General features: G+C 44.0%; 1 protein-coding gene and 1 long non-coding RNA gene across 2 annotated transcripts in view; one reads left to right on the top strand and one right to left on the bottom strand.

The window, feature by feature from the left end:
* Nucleotides 1-2702: 2702 nt before the first annotated feature.
* On the bottom strand, nt 2703-11597 carry LOC104849365. Its single transcript, XR_776736.3, has 3 exons — nt 11468-11597; nt 10447-10510; nt 2703-3873 (listed from the first exon to the last, which is right to left on the bottom strand). It is a non-coding gene; the product is annotated as an uncharacterized LOC104849365 (long non-coding RNA).
* Nucleotides 11542-18211, top strand: part of Pelp1 (proline, glutamate and leucine rich protein 1) — a 19797-nt gene continuing 13127 nt past the window's right edge. The window contains exons 1-3 of the mRNA XM_010605769.3: nt 11542-11831; nt 17306-17370; nt 17835-17940. Of these exons, the coding sequence (XP_010604071.2) occupies nt 11583-11831; nt 17306-17370; nt 17835-17940 (420 nt within the window). The 5' untranslated portion in view covers nt 11542-11582. The remainder of the gene's footprint in view (nt 11832-17305; nt 17371-17834; nt 17941-18211) is intronic.

Here is an 18211-nt window from a genome sequence, read left to right as displayed (position 1 = left end):
AAAAAAAAAAAAAAAAAAAAAAAAAAAAAAAAAAGAAAAAAAAAAGAAGTTGGATCTTTAGATCTCTTGTATTAAACAAATGAAATCCAGATAAACTGAAGATCTAAACAGAGTAAAATTTTGAAAGTTTTAGGCTGTGGGTGGTGGCACCTACCTATAGTCCCAGCACTCAGGAAGCTGGGGCAGGAGGATTTCTGGGAGTTCAAGGCCAGCCTGGACTACATAGTGAGTTCAAGGCCAGCCTGAACTATATCATGAGTCTCAAAACAAAAACAAAAGCCAGAAACAAACAAAAAATTCAAAAAAGAAAATTTTAGGGAAAAAATAAAAAAATAATTTTGGAGGTTGAGCAAGGCCTCGCAAGATATGAAGTCCCAGGGTTATAATAATAGTTAATACTTTATTGTATTTACAATGTGTAAATTGTTGTTCTAAATGTTTTACAATCAAACCTTTTAATACTACTCTAGGGGTGAAGGTTTTATGATTATTCTAATTTTACAGATGAGAATTAGAGGCACAGGTAACCAAGTGATAGAATTACACAACTAGTAAGAAGCAAAGTTGGTGTTTGAATCCAGCAGTCTGGATCCAGAGTCTGCACCCTTAACCACACCTTACTTCCAAAAGACTGAGCTTTAAAAATAATAATATGCCTGCCTCACAAGTGCAAGGTCCTGGTACCAAAAAAATAAAATAAATAAAAAAGACAAACTGGTACAAACCTCTGGTAATGCATAAAAGGGAATAATTTCCCATATTTACAAATAATTCCTAGAAATTAGTAAGATAAAAACAAAGGACATGAAAAAATAATTAAAAAGAAATAGAAATGTACATTAAACATATAAAAAGTTATTCTGTTTAACTAAAGATTAGGGAAAGCAAGGTAAAAGGAGGAGATAGTCTTGATTATTTGGATTGACAAATCTATAAATATAAAGTTTATGTTAGGAGAGTATAGTTACAGAGCACTACAGCACAAAACTGGCAGAAGTATAAATTGATGTAATCTTTCTAAAGGTCATTTTGCCAGTCTGTCTGTCTCTCCCTCTCCCTCCCCCTCCCTTTCCCTCTCTCTGTCTCTCTCTGTCTCTCTCCCTCCCCCCCCCTCTCTGCTCCCTCCCTCTCTCAGAAATCAGCAGCAATTTTTTTTTTTTTTTTTTTTGTACCAGGGATTGAACTCGGGCCCTTGTGAGGCAGGCACCAGAACCACTAAGCTAAACCCCCAACAAACTTTTAGCATATTCTTTTCTCTTTTTTGGTACCGGGTTTCAAACTCGGGTCCTTGCATTTGCAAGGCAGGTGCCGGAATTACTGAGCTATATCCCTGGCCCAGTACCTATCAATATTAAAAACAGGTATTCTTACTGGGTGTGGTGCTGTGCACCTGTAACCCCAGCACTGTGGAAGGCTGGGGCAGGAGGATTCTAAGTTTTTTTGTCTTGTTTTGTTTTTTGAGGATTGTGAGATTGAACCCAGCCTGGGCAATTTAGCAACCTAGAATGATTCTATCTTAAAATAAAATATAAAAAAAAGAGATGAACACAGGCATGGTGGCCTATGTCCATAATCCCAGCACTCTGAAGCCTAAGGCAGGAGGATAGCCAAGAGTTTCAGGCCTGGTGAACTCCATAATGAGACCCTGTCTCAAAAAACAAAAAACAAAAGAGATGAGATGTAGCTCAGTGCTAATGATATAGGGGAAATAAATGTAACTCCCAATCTGCTAGATATCAGATACACAGAGTTTGCACTCCCCCAAATCACAAAGAATGAATTCAAAAGAACAGGTTAAGAGCAGGAAAACTTATTGAGAGAGACAGCTCTTGAGAGACAGGAGGGGACTCAAAAGTGGGTTGTGAACAAGCCCACTTTTGAAAGGAAATTTCATAGAGCAAAAATCACAAGGTGGATACAATGTGGGTCAAAACTATGATCAACCAATAAGATTATAAGTATAGTGGCTTAGGTACTATCAACCCAATGAGGAAGCAGGACACGTAGCAAGTGTACATGGAGCAAACAAATACTTTCTTTAGGAAGGGATGGATCAGGGGGTCTTGGTCACCTACTGGGGTGACTGATGTCTATCTAGACTTTATTGGACCAAGTGATTATCTTATCCCCTGAGGAGGTATGTAGGCCTGGTTATTTCATCTGTATATTGAGTCCTGGCCTCCAACAGATGTATCTCCAGCCACAGTTGTAATGTGTACTCATCCTCTGCACTGACTCCCCCAAGGGTCTAGCCTTGTCTGATTCCCTATATTCCTACCTAATTCAGCTATCTATAATACTAAGACTCTGGGTTCAGTCCCCGAAACTGTAAAAATAAACACTAGGAACAAAAACAAAAACCAGCCACTACCAATAAAAGATAAGCATTCTCCTTCATCTAAAAGTTTATTTACTCAACAAACATTTATTGAGCACTTATTACATGTTAGGCAGGCACTGTTACAGTTGATGGAATAAAAGAGTGAAGAAAAGGGGGCTCTCATGGAGCTTGTATTTCAGTTTGTATCCCCCACAATGGAAATCGAACTCAGGACCTTGCACTTGCAAGGCAGGTAGTGGAACCACTAAGCTAAATCCCCAGCCCTTCACCTTTTTTTTCCCCTTCACCTTTTTTTTTAACGTAAGGCAGGAACAGGAAGGTATTACATGATTGGTCAAAAGTCACATTCTGGTTTCACCTATTTTACATATGGCAGGAAGAGGCTCAAGAGGTTACATCATTCTTGAAAAACAAAAACTTACTGGAAAACAAAAGGCTTACTAAAGGATGGGGTCTTCCAACTGAGAGCAATTCATTTCCTGCTTTATTTCCCCCCCTTTGTTTGAACATATCAAAGTACACTATGATTAGATTGTGTATGTGTTCAAGAGGTATGCAGGTTAGGTGTGGGTGGATCAGTAAGGTTTCCCTTGGGCTCAGGGGCCAATGGGAACAGTGGTGGCCTTGGTGTAGGTATAATGACAGGGGGTGAAGGGGCCCAGACTTTTTGGATTCTTATGATTACCCCCGGGTCTCTTCCCCTACCATCTACTCGGACACTCATCCGGCGACTGTTTGCCCACTCTTGGTTGGTGGGGTCCTGGATAGTGTATCTTATAGGGTTACAAGTCCCTTGTTGGCAATTAGGGTTCGATGGGAGCTGGGTTAAGGGTGTATTCAGGTATCCCCCATAGTCCATGGGGCAGTCCCAATAGAGGCAGAACCAATCTAGAATATCCCTACAGTGGCTCAGACGCCCTTGGCCTCCAGGTGGCTGGCGCCATTCAGGACAGACATATTTGTTATTGGTTTGATATTCTCGTTCCCAGCTTAACCCTCCACACCCCGTGAAATAGGAATTCTGGCCTGGGTTTTTGGTTTCAATAGGACATGCATCGAAATACAAATACACAGTAGGCTGGGAGGGATCCCATCTAGTCCTGTTGAGGATCACCATGGGATTGGTGCCATAAAGTTGGGCTTGGAACTCCCAGTGCCCTGAGTTTGCCTGGCAAGAATAAAGGCCAAGCAGACCAAGTAGGAGCAGATACAGATCAACAATAGGAAACATCTTTGTACAGTTGCATATGTAGTGGTATGGCATACCAGAAGCCAACTAACAGTAACAAACAAGGGTAATTAGTCCCAACACCTCATAAAACAAGCAGCTCAGTTGTCCACAGTTCATTCCAAAGTTGGAGTGTCAGCTGTGCATAGGCCTGTCAGCTTCCAGAGTGGTAGGTACAGGGCTTTAGGTGTGTTGTTTCCTCAGGGTAATTTTTAGGGGAGTTGACTCATCTGGGCAGGCCTCCCAGCAGTTGTCCAGGTGAGCCCTTCTTGATCTAAGAGTAATGGGACCCACAGCTGAATTTCTGAAAATTTAATAGTGGTGGGGGTGGTTAGTATGAACATATAAGGTCCTTCCAGATTGGCTATAAAAGCTCCTTTTTCCAATCTTTTACCCAACCATATCCCCAGGGGTATATGTATGGGCAGGTGTGCATGTGGGTATGGCTGGTTTTTCAGCTATGTTTCTTGGTATCTGAGAAAAAGTATTCCCTAATTGTTTAAGTTGTTCCTGCAGGGATGTTACCTAGCTGGTGTAGGTCTCCCTGGAGATCTATAATTATAGGAGGAAGTCTCCTGCACAAAACTTCAAAGGGTGTATATCGTATGGGTCCTGGTGAACTCCGACCCTGAGAAGGGCCATGGGGAGTAAATCTATCCATGGCTCCTGAGTTTCTTGGTGATATTTAGTCAATATTGATTTTAAAGTCCTATTCATCCTTTCAACCTTTCCAGAGCTTTGTGGCTTATAAGCTGTACATAAATTCCATTTAATTTCAGTTCTTTAGTCAGTTTCCAGGTTATTTCCACCACAAAAGTAGGTCCATTGTTGATGCCTATGGTTAAGGGTAGCCCATACCTAGGAATAATTTCTTTCAGCAGACTTCAGTGGCTTTTTCAATTTTTGTAGGAAATCATTCTGGCCATCCAGAATAGGTACAGACAAGCACCAGAAGATATTTGGAGACTCTACATGGTTTGACCTCTGTAAAGTCTACTTGTAGGTCTTCAAAACAGCAAAGTCCAGCATGTTGGATACCAGGTGGAGGTTTAGGCCCAGATGGAGGCTCAGTCATTGCACAAGTTTGACATCTCTGACTAACAGAGGCACAGATTGAGGCTAATTTAGGGATATAATAGTAATGGCTTAGAAGTTCATTTGTAGCAATCTTTTCTCTATGCGTGATGTTATGATGATATTTTACCCAGGCATAAGCCAGCTTTTGTGGGACGACCATTTGTTCATTTGGCAGAGTCCAGGCACCATTTGGCCCATGTGAGCAACTTCTTGTTGTGTCCATGTATTTTCTTCCTTGGGATAGCAGATGGGCTTGCTACAGAGACTAAGTATGGTATCAAGGGATATTTCATGTTGAGCTTCCAGATTCTCTCTTAAATCCTCCAGGTGGAGTCCTTGGCTGCCAATTTTATGGCCTCATTTGCCTTGTGGTTTCCAAGGGTGATAGTGTCTTTTATTTTCTGTTGCCCTTTGCAATGGATAATGGCGGCCTTTTTAGGTTTCCAAATTGCAGTCAAGAGCTGAGAATTTCAACCTTGTTTTTAATTTGTTTCCTTCTGCCACGAGACGTACACATTCCTTATACAACATGCCATGGACATGGACAGTGGTGAAAGCATACCTTGAATCAGTATAGATGTTTACTTTCTTTCCTTTTGCCCAGTTGAGGGCTTGTATCAGGGTCCATAATTCTCACTGAGCAGACAAGTTTTGAGGAAGAGGCCCAACTAGGAGCACCTCTTCTGTGGTGACAATAGCATATCCAACCTGATGCATTCCATCTTTGACTAAGCTACTTCTAACTGTGAACAGGGTGTACTCAGCATCAGACAAGGGTCCCATCTGTAGGTCCCACAGACTTGTGAAAAGTTCATCAGTCAGGGATAGACAGTTGTGGTCTGTGGGATGAAGCTCAGTGGGCAAGAAGGTACTGGGTTCAGAGATTTAGTCAACTGGAAAGTGAGTCGGTGATTTTCACAAAACCATCATTGATACTGAGTGACATGGCTGTTTGAGAGCCAATGATATCCCTGACTGTTGAGTAGTTCTAGAACAGCATGTGTCACCCGAACTGTCAGATTTTGTCCTAGGGTCAATTTGTCAGCTTCTTTAATCATGAGGATGGTTCCTGTCAGAGCTATCAGGGCAAGGAGTCCAGCCCTTGGCTACAGAGTCTAAGTTGTTTGACAGGTTTGCAATAGGCCTCTCCCAAAGGATAACTTTTTGGGTCAGGACCCATGATGCTACATGTCTCTGTTCATTGATGAACAGGTAAAAGGCTTTGGTCACACCAGGAATGCTGAAGGATGGGGCCACTGACACCGCTTGTTTTATTGTTTGGAAGGATTCAACCTGCTCTAAGGTCCAATTTAACAGTCCTCTCATTTTCCTTTCTTGTCAGCACGTCATATAGGGGCATAACCTTTTTGGTGAATATGGGTATCCATATTTGGCAGAATTCTGCAGCCCCCAGAAATTCTCTAAGTTGTCTTTTATTGTCAGGTCTTGGGATAAAGCAAATGACTTCCTTTCTCTCTGGGGCCAGGTGTCTGAGTCCTTTTTCTTTTTTCTTTCTTTTTTTTTTTTTTTTGTTGTTGTTTTGAGACAGGGTCTCACTATGTAGTTGAGACTGACCTGGAACTCACTGTGTAGCCCAGGCTGGTCTCAAACTCACAGCAATCCTCCTGCCTCAGCCTCCCGAGTGCCGGGATTACAGGCATGGGCCACCATGTCTGGCTGTCTGAGTCCTGGTTTTCAGTCAATTCCTAGGTAATACATTTTGGGCTTGCATATTTGAGCTTTCTTCCAGGAGACTTTATAACCTGTGGCCAATAGATGGTGGAGAATGGCCTGGACTCCCTTTTAGCAGTCTGATTTATTTGAGTTTTTTTTTTTTTTTTTTTTGGTACCAGGGATTGAACTCGGGTCCTTGTGCTTGCGAGGCAGGCCACTGAACCACTGAGCTAAATCCCCAGCAATTTGAGCTTTAAATAAGCAGATCATTTACAAACTGTAGCAAGGTGCAGTTGAAATCAGCATGTAGAAACTGGGCCAGATCCATGGCTAGTGCTTCTCTAAAGAGCATGGCGGGGCAGGTTTCTTGAAAACCTTCGAGAGATGGGTCCAGGTAAATTGGCCTTTCATCCCATCTTGGGTCCTCTCATTCAAAGGTGAAGATGGGCTGGCTCACAGGGTGACCTATAGACAGAAGAAGGGATCTTTTAGGTCCACGCATGTGAACCAGGCAACATCATGGGGAAGTAAACCCAGGAGGGTATAAAGATTGTGAACTGCCGAGTGCAGAGTTGTGGTGGTAAGAATTGATGACATGGAGGTCCTGCACTGGCAAATAATCCCCATTGGGCTTCTTTACTGGAGGAGAGGAGTGTTCCAAGGCGACTGACAGTCCATCAGGATTTCAAACCATTTTAAGTGAGGGATGTGGGGTTGGATGCTGAGTTGAGCCTCTCATGAATTTGGATATTGCTTAACAGGAATGAGAGGTAGGACAGAGTTTGATCACTGAAGCGCAGAGTTGATAGCAGGCCCTGGGGATGAGTTGTCTCTCCACACTCCTGGAAATAAGTCTCTTAAAACCTCAGGATTATGACTATCAGGCATTTCAGGCTGGTGTAGGCATCACTCTTCTTCTCAGGGCACAGTCAGAGTCAGAATCAGGTCTGGGATGGTTGATCTGAATGCAAAGGAGGCTAGCTGGTTTGGAGTGAAGGAAATGGTTGCTTCCAACTTGGAAAGGAGGTCCTATCCCAGAAGAGGTACAGGGCACTCAGGTATGTACAGGAACTCATTTTTTTTTTTTGGTATCGGGGATTGAACTCGGGTCCTTGCGCTTGCAAGGCAGGCCACCGAACCGCTGAGCTAAATTCCCGGCCCCTGGAACTCATGTTTAATAAAGTGCCCACCAATCTCACAGGATCTGCATAGACAGAATTTCTTTTCAGTAGGGACTCCAGTGGTGCCAATGACTTGGGTTCACCAAGAGGTCAAGGAAGCAATAGGCTGAGTCACAAATGAATGTTCAGCTCCACTGTCCACCATAAAAGTCATAGGTTTTCCCAATTCTGAAAATGACCATGGACTCCTTGGGGCCCAGTCTAATAGACTGTCTTATTTGTAGTCATCCAAGAGAGAAAGGAGAGCTGCAGGCTGAGGTGGGCCTGCATAGTCAGATTTCATTGTGTACTTCAGAGGGAGGGGGCACTTATCTTTCCAGTGTCCAAACTGTTTGCAGCGAGCACATTGGTTAGCTGCTAAGGTGTAAGGTCTGCTGCCAGTTTTAGGCTGTGAGGCTTGAGGGTGCCATGTTAGGATTGGCACTAGCGGGCACTTCAGGAATAGGCTTCCCTAACATTGCAGATCAAAGGGCACCTCTGTGGTCTGCCTCATGTCATTCTTTTCTTCCCTGTCTTGATTTATAAAAACCTTTTGAGCAATCTGAAGTAGCTGAGTAGCATGCATGCCAGCAAAGCTATCAACCCTTTGGATTTTTTTTCTAATGTCAGAGGCTAACTGTGCAATAAAGGCAACACTGACCATCTGTTGATTTTCAGGAGCCTTGGGGTCAAAGGGTGTATAGACCCTGTAGGCTTCACAGTCTCTCATAAAATTTGGCTGGAATTTCATTGGTTCCTGGGTCACTTCAATAACTTTAGACATGTGTATTGGCTTTTTGCTTCCTTCTCTGAGGCCTTCGAAGAGAGCAGTGTGGTATTGATTTAAGGCTTCATTGCCACGACCACTCCAGTGGAGTCTGCGTGACAATGCCGGTCACCTGGCAGAAACCAGATCCGAGGTATCGTCCCCATGGGGTTAAGCCTCCTGGAAGTCCTTGGAACACACCGCATGCGAAGTCAGCCGTGAAGAGAATAGCTGGCATCTCTGCCTGCAGTTTGGGGACATTGGGTTCATTTATAATTCTGTTCTATTTTGTCTTTATTACTATTTGTTCATTATCTGTAGAATTGTATTCTGGGCCCAGGAAAGATTAGGAACAATTAGATGTTCCTAGAGGTGGGGAGGTATTGGGGCACAAGAGGACGGGCGGCCAAAGTGCTGACCCTGAGCCCCCGACTGTGAAGTCCTGAAGGTGATCCTGAAGGTGACATGCTGAAGCCAGTCCTTTGTTTTACAAACTTCCCCTTCTGACTGCGTATAGGTGTGGGCTTACCTTGACTTAGCGGTCTTAGCTTTTGTGATTGTATATAGGTGTGGTCTTACCTTGACCTTCACTACTCAGTGCTGTGTGGTTTCTGACTGTCGCTGCCGAACCTGCTCCCACCTTTCTGAAGATCCCTGTTCTCCTCGTGAAATCCAGTCTTTGCTCCCCTACGGTCGGTAGCACTTCATGGCCTTCTGTATTATAGTCCTACTCTGGATGCACTTGGGGGAGGGCTGCATTTACCCAAGCATCAGGATCAACCACAGTGTTGGGGACTTTTGATTTTAACCAGGCTTGGGCCCCATCTAAAATGTCTTAGTGGTGTTCCTCAGTGTTAAACAGAGTCAGAAGGAGTTGCTGACAGTCATCCCATGTTGGTAAGTGGGTCTGGAAGATGGATGTAAGGAGGTCTATCATTCCCCTAGCGCTTCTCTAAATAGGATGGGTTGTGATGTTTCCAATTTAGGAGATCAGTGGACCTAAACAGCTGGTAATACATCAGGGGCAGCTGGTTGGATGAATGTCTTTGAGCTCCAAGGTAGGCATGAAGCAGCAACTGGAGGTGAGCTGGAGCCTCAGGCTGAGTGGCAGAGCGACGGTGGTGGCTGATGGGGCTTCTGGGCTGTCAGAGAGACTCTGGAGCAGAGATTTGGGTAGGTGACGGAAGCCCAGAGGAATCAGGAACAGGCGGAGGAGTTGGGAGGCCACTTATGGGCACACCTAGAGCAGGCAAGGGTAGCTGTGGTAAATGTAGACCTCTAGGTGGCAGTGGCCCATTGAAATCAGGAACAGCTGGTGGAGCTGAGGGGCTGCTTAGGGTTCTCTGGCAGAACAGGATAAAGCTTTTCTGGTTTGGGCTGAATGTGAGAGCCTTGCAGATGACTCTGTGGATTTGTTTTTAGGACTAGGATGGTCTTTTTGTCAACACAGGGGTGGAGCCAATGTGGGAGGCTCTGACACAGGTTGAGCTAAGAGTCAATGTAAGGGAACTGGTCAGGATAGCCTTGTTCATCGAGCTCTGTTTCTCTGTTCCAAACTCGACAGACAATTTCAACATCAAGTGTCCCTTCAGATGGCCAACAGGGGCAAAGGTTTGGCCATTCAATTTCACAAAAGGCACAGAGCTTCTGAGGGTTCATTTTTCACTCTGTAGTCATTAGGAAATTCTTTTTTGAAGTTTTTCAGCATGCAATCAAGGACCGTAGATTTGTTCTGACTTGCATCCATTCTGTCTATGCGTATGTTGTATACCCTTGAACTGAGTTATGACAGACTAAGGTGGGTGTCCCTCAAATGAAGAACCAAGCACTTGTCAGTTCTGGCTGCTCTTCTTGTAGGGACCGGGGTCTGTCCTGGCAATAGGCACATCTGTAATCCCAGGCCTGGTCAGGGACCCCCACTACAGGGTTTTGAGTTGCCCCTTAGCCATACGATGTATCCACAGAACCACGGAAATCTGACCTCTCATGCTCTACAGCTATGGGATCTGGAGGGATACCTCTCCTTGGAGCACAGATGGCTTACACTGTCCATTCACACTCATTCACTCATTCATACAACAGACTCTCAGAAGTTAAATCCCGCTCTGGGAATCCTGATTAATGAGGGGTGATCAGGGCTTCCTTCACTCGAATTGAGTATGACTGAACTGACTTCTTGTGGAGCCCCTGAGGGTCTTACCTCATCCAGTGATCAGTCCAGACCAGCCCAGACCAGTGTCCTGTCCTCTTGTGGGTCCAGAGAGCTGCAAGCAGAGAGCAACAGAGTTCATCTACAGTCCTCCAAGGGGGCTCTGAGAAATCTTTGAGGGCATGCCTTCCCATTGGGGGACCAGAGAGGTCCTCACTTGTTCCATGAGGGCTTCGATTGGTGACCTAAGTGATTAGTGTGTGGCTGATTCCTGGTCAGGTAATCAAATGTTACAGTAAATGCTACAGCTCTCAGCAACCGCTACAGCAGGTTGAGACCAAGAACCAAGAGTAGCACTGGAGATGAGGGAAAAATCAACTTGCTGGTTTAACGTATTTTGGAAATGGAATGCCTGGATAGAGGATTTTGAAAAGAAAAAAAAAAGGTGACTCTAGGACTTGCATCTGACAGTCACAACTACACACAAACAATAGCCATCAGGAATCAATCTATTAAACCATGACTCATCTATTTCATTCTTACTAAGCAAATTAAGATGTCCACTCTGAGTGAAAAAGCCAAGTGTATATCCTTTTCTTACAAAATAGACTATATGTGTACACAGACAAGTATACATGTTACCTGGGGAGGTCCTGAGGAGGGAACTGTTTTACTTTATGCCTCTGTACTGTTTTAACTTTCTCTCTCTCTCCCCCCTTTTTTCAACCTGTAATCGAACTCAGGACTTCACAAAGGCGCATATAATGTATCGTTTCGCAGGGTGGAAATATGGTTTAAAATGTCTGATTGCAAACATGGGGGTCAGGTATTACAGAATCCTGCAGGGAGAGAATTCCAAGACTTCGTTCACTTAAAGGAAATCTTTCAGACCCCCGCGCCTTTGGTTCAGACCACGTGTTTGTTAATACCACTGGATGGCTTCTAGCCCGGTGCGACCCAACCCACCTGCCTGGCCCCCGCCACCCCACTCCACCGGCCACTCCCGGATATCACCACACCTGGCATCCGGCGCGCATGCTCCCTCCCAGCCAGCCTGAGCCCAAGAACCCACCTCCGTTTAACCAGTGCGCAGGACCACAGCCCCCTCCTCACGCTCACTCACTCGGAGGCGCCCGGCGCGGTGTGTTTGCGTCATCGCGCCACGCCACCACCAGAGCCGGGGGAAGATGGCGGCAGCCGTTCTGAGTGGACCCTCTGCAGGCTCCCCGGCTGGGGTTCCTGGCGGTGCCGGGGGTCTCTCGGCGATGAACTCTGGACCGCGTCTTCGTTTGCTGCTGCTGGAGAGCGTTTCTGGGTTGCTGCAGCCGCGAACGGGGTCCGGCGTTGCACCCGTGCATCCCCCAGTGCGCTCGGCCCCACATTTGCCGGGGCTCATGTGCCTCCTGCGGCTGCATGGGACGGTGGGCGGGGCCCAGGTAAGTCAGAACCTCGTTTGCCGCCAGCCCTGTGGGGAGGTTACCTGGACATTTGTGCGTGGGGGTTACCCTCTACTGAAGTTGCATTGGGGAGGTTGAGGGGAGGAGAGCTGAGGGCCTCAAGCCATCGTTCCAGACGAGATTTATGTATTTCTCTCTCTTTTTATTTTTTTGGTACCGGGGATTGCGCTTGCAAGGCAGGCCACCGAACCACTGAGCTAAATCCCCGGCCCTTGTCTTTCTCTTTTATCCGCCGTTACTTTAGGGAAAAGATTACGCCCCATATCTCTGTTTCTAAGCTGGTAGTTACTTAGGAACACATTCAGTTTGTGGCCGGGTCACTCATTAGCAAAATGACCTGCAGCCTGTTCTGGAGATAATTTGTTTTAATGGTAGTTTTCAGTGGGTTAATAGACGTATTCAAAATATAAATTTTACCGAGCTCTTACTGGTGACCTCATGGTGATCGTCTTGCCTCAGCCTTCCAAGCGCTGGGGTTTCAGGTATACGCCACCACTTCTGGCTTTAGTGCAGTTTCTTTCTCGTTGTAGCAGTAATCTAACTGGTTTCCTTGACCAGTCGTGCACTCTTACTCCGTTCTCTGCACAATAATTGGAGTGAGCTTTTTACAGTAAAATCCTGACCTATTTGTTGCCTTTAAAATCCTTTAGTTAGGCTGTGGTGGTGGCAAGTAGGATGGGGCCTTCTTGCTTCAAGACTTTCGTAGTTACTCTTCTTTTGAAATGCCTGAACTGCATCCTAGATCCCTCCAATTCACTGCATATTTGTTACTGCCTCTAGGAAGCCGTTTCTGACCACATATGATATTAACTGCTTCTTATTACACTTTTTGTTTTACATAAACAGTATATGCAACTTCCCTCACCCATACTTGTACAACTAGGCTTATATTTGTTTTTTAATATGATTGCCAAAATCTTAGAAAAATTTCAGGCATACACAAATATTTCAAATCGCCCCACCTTATGGTGCTTTTGTCATTCAAATTTAACACTTTGCCAGTTTATTGCCTTCCTACTCAACTCTGCCTTGGTTTCAATCCCCACCTTGCCCCACTTCAAAAAAAAAAAGTTCATGGCCAAATTTGAGTTTTCATGTTATTTGATCCATCTGTATCATTTGATAGTTGATTATTCCTTCTTAAAAAACTCTTTTTCCAATTTTAGTACAGGTGCTGCTGAAGTGAGCACTTAAGAAACTATCTTAAAACTGGGCCCAATGGTACACACCTGTAATCTCAGCTCCTTAGGAGAATGAAGATCACGGGTTGGAGTCCAGCCTTAACAAGACTGTTTCCAAATAAAAAGGGCCAGAGGTGTTATTCAGCAGAAGGCCGTGAATTTGATCCTCAGTATGACAAAAATCAAAATCTGTCTTCCTTGACCTTCAGGGTACCATTCTGAATTCTCTTACCACACTGGTCATTCCTTGCCAGTCTTTTCTAGTAAAGACTGGTTTGTTCTCTGTTAGATGTTTGAGTGCCCAAGTGTCCTTGTACTATGTATATTTTTTGTTCGTTTGATTTTTTTGTACTAGGGATTGACACAAGGGCCTTTACAGTGAGCTATATCCCAACCCTTACCCTGTTTTTTTATTTTGAGATAGGGTGTTGCTAAATCTCTCAGTTGCCCAGGCTGAGCTGTAATTTATTATCCTCCTGCCTCAGCTTCTTAAGAGTGTTAGGAATACAGTTAATACAATGGAAAAATGTTTGGGGCAAGTAAGCAGTGCAGGAGTATCACCAGAAGTCTTGTATTGGCTGTTGGACACCAGTACCAGCAAACAGTGGCCTTCAGCATGCACTTGTGCTCTTGTGCACTCTATTTTGTCATTTGGGAGTGAGATGAAATGTCAGAAACAGTTGTGAGACTAGGAATTAGATCCTTTGGATCTGAGGAGGCATTCTGCTGGATGGATTTTTTATTTATTTTTTTGAGACAAGGTCTCACTACGCAGTTGAGGTTGGCCTTTAGTTCACTGTAGCCGGGGCTGATCTCAAACACCTGATGATCCTCTTGCTTTAGGCTCTTAAGTGCTGGGATTACAGGCATGTGCCACCATGCCTAAGTTGCTTGGATTGATTTTTGAAATGTTTCCTGCAGTTATTTGCCTTGTTCATATTTTGATTTTATAAACTTTGGTTTTATAAACTGACATTTATCCCCCCACCCCTGCCTTTTTTGGTTGTTTTGAGACAGGGATGAGACTGACCTGGAACTCACTATGTAGCCCAGGCTGTTCTTGAACTCACAGTGATCCCCCTTCTTCAGCCTGCTGTGTGCTGGAATTATAGGCATGCACCACTGTGCCTGGCTTCCCCTCTCCTTTGAGACTGAATTTTGCTGTGTATGTAGTTCAGGCTGGCCTTGAACTCACTGTGTAACCCAAGCTGGCGTCAAATTCACAGTGATTTGCCTGCCTCAGCCTCCTAAGTGCTAGAATTATAGGAATGCACCATCATGCCCACCTGACATGATTTCTTGTTCCATTATGAGTGCATGTTATCTTTGTTTAATAAGCCCTTCACACGTTTCACTATATCATTTAAGTAACTTTCTACATTGTTGATGTCATCTTCATTATTTCTATTATCACGTTCATTGGCATGTGCTGGAGGGAAACTTACGTACTTTTTAAATCACTGTTACCCGTAGGGGTATCTACAACCTTTTTTTGATTCAACAATATGTACATACGATAAATGCAAAAAAAGCAAAAGCAAACAAAACAGTGAGTAATCCACACAGGTCTTGGCCCTATGTGCAACATTGTAGGAAGTCTGCCATTGAGTGGTCTGCATTTTATTATCCTTTTGGGCATTTTATTATCCTTTGTGAAGGAATATAAGCAGGCATACAGAAAAGACAAATCAGAGCTAAAGGCAGCTGCTTTTCTCTTTCAGACAGTGAACAAACTATTGTACAACTGTGTTTTGCCTTAAATCCTGTTATATTAGGTCAAGTGAGGATTTTTTTACTTGTGTCACTTCAGCTTTCGGAGTGTTTTGAATTTTAGAGCAGTTAGATTTTGGGTATTCTGACTAGGAATGTTCAACCTGTATATATGTCATTGGTTTATTTTCTGTCTCTGACTAGAAAGTATGCTTCTCAGCACATAAAACAAAAGTTTCTTAGGAAATAAATGTTAAGTACAGGTTTATGTGAATTGTTCCACCTCATTGCTCCCTGGATTTGCTTTTGGTGAGCGGGAAGTTGGGTTACATCTTGCTTAAGTGTTTTATATATGTGTGTGTGTGTGTGTGTGTGTGTGTGTGTGTGTGTGTGTGTGTGTGTGTATTTATTTATTTATATTCCTGAGTTGATGCTTATAAATTGCTTATGTTAGGTAGCTTTATTGCTAGTATTTAGAAACTTTGAGAAATGACCACTTTTCAAAGATGTCTTCCTGGTGTAGCTGGCTTTTAGATTTTGAGTCTTTTGCAAGGTGGTCCTACTTCTTCAATTTATTGGGGATGAGAAGTTGCTGCTTATTTGGTCTAGCCAAATTGATACTGGCTTGTAGTATTGCTTATGACCTTTAGGCATGAACCTTGGCTAAAATAGTACAATCGGCAGTAACAATAGCATCAAACACAGCCTAAAGAATGACAGACTGTGTAGCTATTAATTTGCTACCTTTAACTGTGTGAATTGTATTTGTGGTTATATAACAAAATCTAAAACCAGAGAATTATTTACAGTAAATATGCCCTCAATATGGTGATTTTACCCTCAAGGAAGGAAATGTAAAAGGGATTAGGAGGAAAAAAATAAGAGCAATAGTAGAAGAAGAAGGAAGGGGAGGAGGAGGAGGAAGAAAAAGAAGAAAGAAAGAAGATATTAGAAGCAAGATTGGAGAACAAAAGAAGATTACACAAACTTCGGGAAACTGGTGAAGGAGGAAGAAATATAACAAGAACAACTAGGAACTTTTCACATTTATAAAAAGAAGAACAAAGACAAAAAAGAAAACAAAACGAGAAAATCTACTTCAGGGTGTTTCTGCTGTCACTGGTAGACAAATTGCCCAGATCCATATTGATTAATCCCAGTAAGCCAGCTGTAGATTTACAGCAGGGTAGTGGATAATCCCAGCAAGCCTATGCCTTTAGTTCCACTGAAGTTCAGGTTGGTTTCTGGCTGTGAGGATGGAACGGAACCCACTTTGTTCAGCCTGCAGTACTCCCTGTGCTTCTTGCTGGCTTGAACTCAGCTCCCTGCTGGCTTGAACTTGGCTCCTCATACTCAGCTTCTTGACCTCCTGCTGGCAACTTGGTTTCCGACTTAATCCTGACACTAGGAGACACTAGATGCTATAGCCCCCAGCTGAGTTCTGAGCTCAGTTGGCCCCTCTCCAAGATGGCTACCAGCCAATCACCCTTTTCTAGGGGACATCTGAACCCAAATAACTCACCAGCCACTGCAGTCCCCTATATCTTCTGCTCCATTCCACTGATGTGTATCTGTGTGGAGGCCTTGGGGATCACCAGTAGTCACTGTGCATCTCTAGGTTTGAGCCTTGCCTTCTATACTGCGAGCCAGGGCTTGGAGAAAGCACTGTTGAAGTCTTTTTATACCCCCTGTGGTCTTCAAGTCTGACTTCAGAACCTTTCTGGGTCCTGGGAACCCACTGTTCTCCTTTCTCATGTTAGTATATTATTCCAGTGACTGGACACCAAGTCTTGGAGAAGTTGTTTCTCTGCTGTTCACCACTCTGCCATCTTCCTGAAAGTCCAAGTACATGTTTATTGAAAAAATGAATGGCTGTTTTCCTCCATCAGAGAAGAGCAGGGGCCTTATGTATTCATTTTTGTCTTCCTTTGCCTGGTGCCATGTGTAATAGGGAGGTAGAGGACCATGAGAGTTTTGCCTTTTAGGTGATGGAGAAGTTACTTATGGAAGGGCTGGTGAGGAAACATCTTTCCTGGGCTCTAGTTTATGAGGGAAGGGAAGGATTAGAGGGAGTACTCTGCTTGAATAGACCTGTGTTGATGTTCTTCAGATGCAGGGAAGCTAGGAATATGAAGAGGAAGATTTGTTTAAGGGTTAAGGAAGAAGGATAGGGATGAGTTCAGTGTTCATTGAGCAAGCATTTCTGGATGTTTCCTCTATGCGTGGTGCTGTCTAGGGATGCAGAAATGAAGCAGATCTATAGAATTTTGTCTGTCCTCTGTTAGCTCTGATCATGAGGTAAGACATGGGGGAAGGGGTCAGGCAAGATTGAGCTTGAGGAGAGATTGATGAGAGCTGCTGTGTTTGTTACCCACAGGAGAGAAAAGAGCACTGGTTAAAGACCTCTGAAGGACTAGCCTTTTGGTCTTAGAAAAGGGAAGACTTTAGAAAGACTGACACTGGGGCAGGGAAGGTGTTGGAGAGTTTCTCCTCCCTCTTTTTTTTTTTTTTCCTCCTCCGTCTTTAATGTCCTATTCTGGACTCCCATTTTCTTTCTTCCAGAACCTTTCTGCTGTTGGGGCATTGGTGAATCTCAGTAATGCATGTCTTGGTTCCTTGAAAACTCGGTAAGTCTTTCAATATTTTTTCCCAGGAGGATGTTCCCTTAGGAAGTGGGCTATATGTGCATCTGTCTATCCACTGTAACCCTTCTATGGATTCAAGAAATTTCTCCATTCCCAGGAAGGTTGGGAGTTTCAGTTTTTTTTTTTTTAATTTAATTTTTTTATGGTAGTGGGTGTTGAATTCAGGACCTTGTGCTGGCAAAGCAGGCGTGGTTCTACTGAGCTAAAACCCAGCCTGGGAGTTTCATTCTTTTGTGAACTTACCTGAATTGAACCCACTCTTTGCAGTTTCCAAATTTTCTGTTTCCCACCTGGAGTTATTACTGCCAAGCATTTCAGGAAGTAGGAATCATGGTGGGTCTGAGGGTGAAGTCTTGCTATAGCCCAGCAAGAATGAAAGAATAGTCACTGGATTTATCTGAAGTACAGTTTCCACCCATCTGGTATGCTCTCTCCTTGCTTATAAGGTTTGAGGGCCTATGCCTGCTGTCCCTGCTGGTTGGGGAAAGTCCCACAGACATGTTCCAGCAGCACTGTGTCTCTTGGCTTCGGAGCATTCAGCAGGTGTTGCAGGTAAGGATTTAACTGTCCATCCACTGTCTCCCTATACTCTCCCCCATCCCAGGACTGGTATGTTCTTTGTGGTTTGGACATTCAGGCTTTTTTTTTTTTTTGTACTGGGGATCAAACTAAAGTCCTTATCTTTGCAAGGCAGGCACACCGGAACCACTGAGCTAAATCCCCAGCCTGAACTTTCAGTTTCGAGGACAGAATGATTAGAGGCAAGTTTTTTTTTTTTTTTTTTTTTTTTTTTTTTTTTTTTTTTTTTTGGGGTTAGGTGGTG

The sequence above is a fragment of the Fukomys damarensis genome, unplaced genomic scaffold, assembly GCF_012274545.1.
Source record: "Fukomys damarensis isolate Sample0158 unplaced genomic scaffold, DMR_v1.0_HiC HiC_scaffold_13, whole genome shotgun sequence".
Taxonomy (NCBI): Eukaryota; Metazoa; Chordata; class Mammalia; order Rodentia; family Bathyergidae; genus Fukomys; species Fukomys damarensis.
Note: the sequence above shows the minus strand (reverse complement) of the source record. Positions and strands in the feature narration are given on the sequence as shown.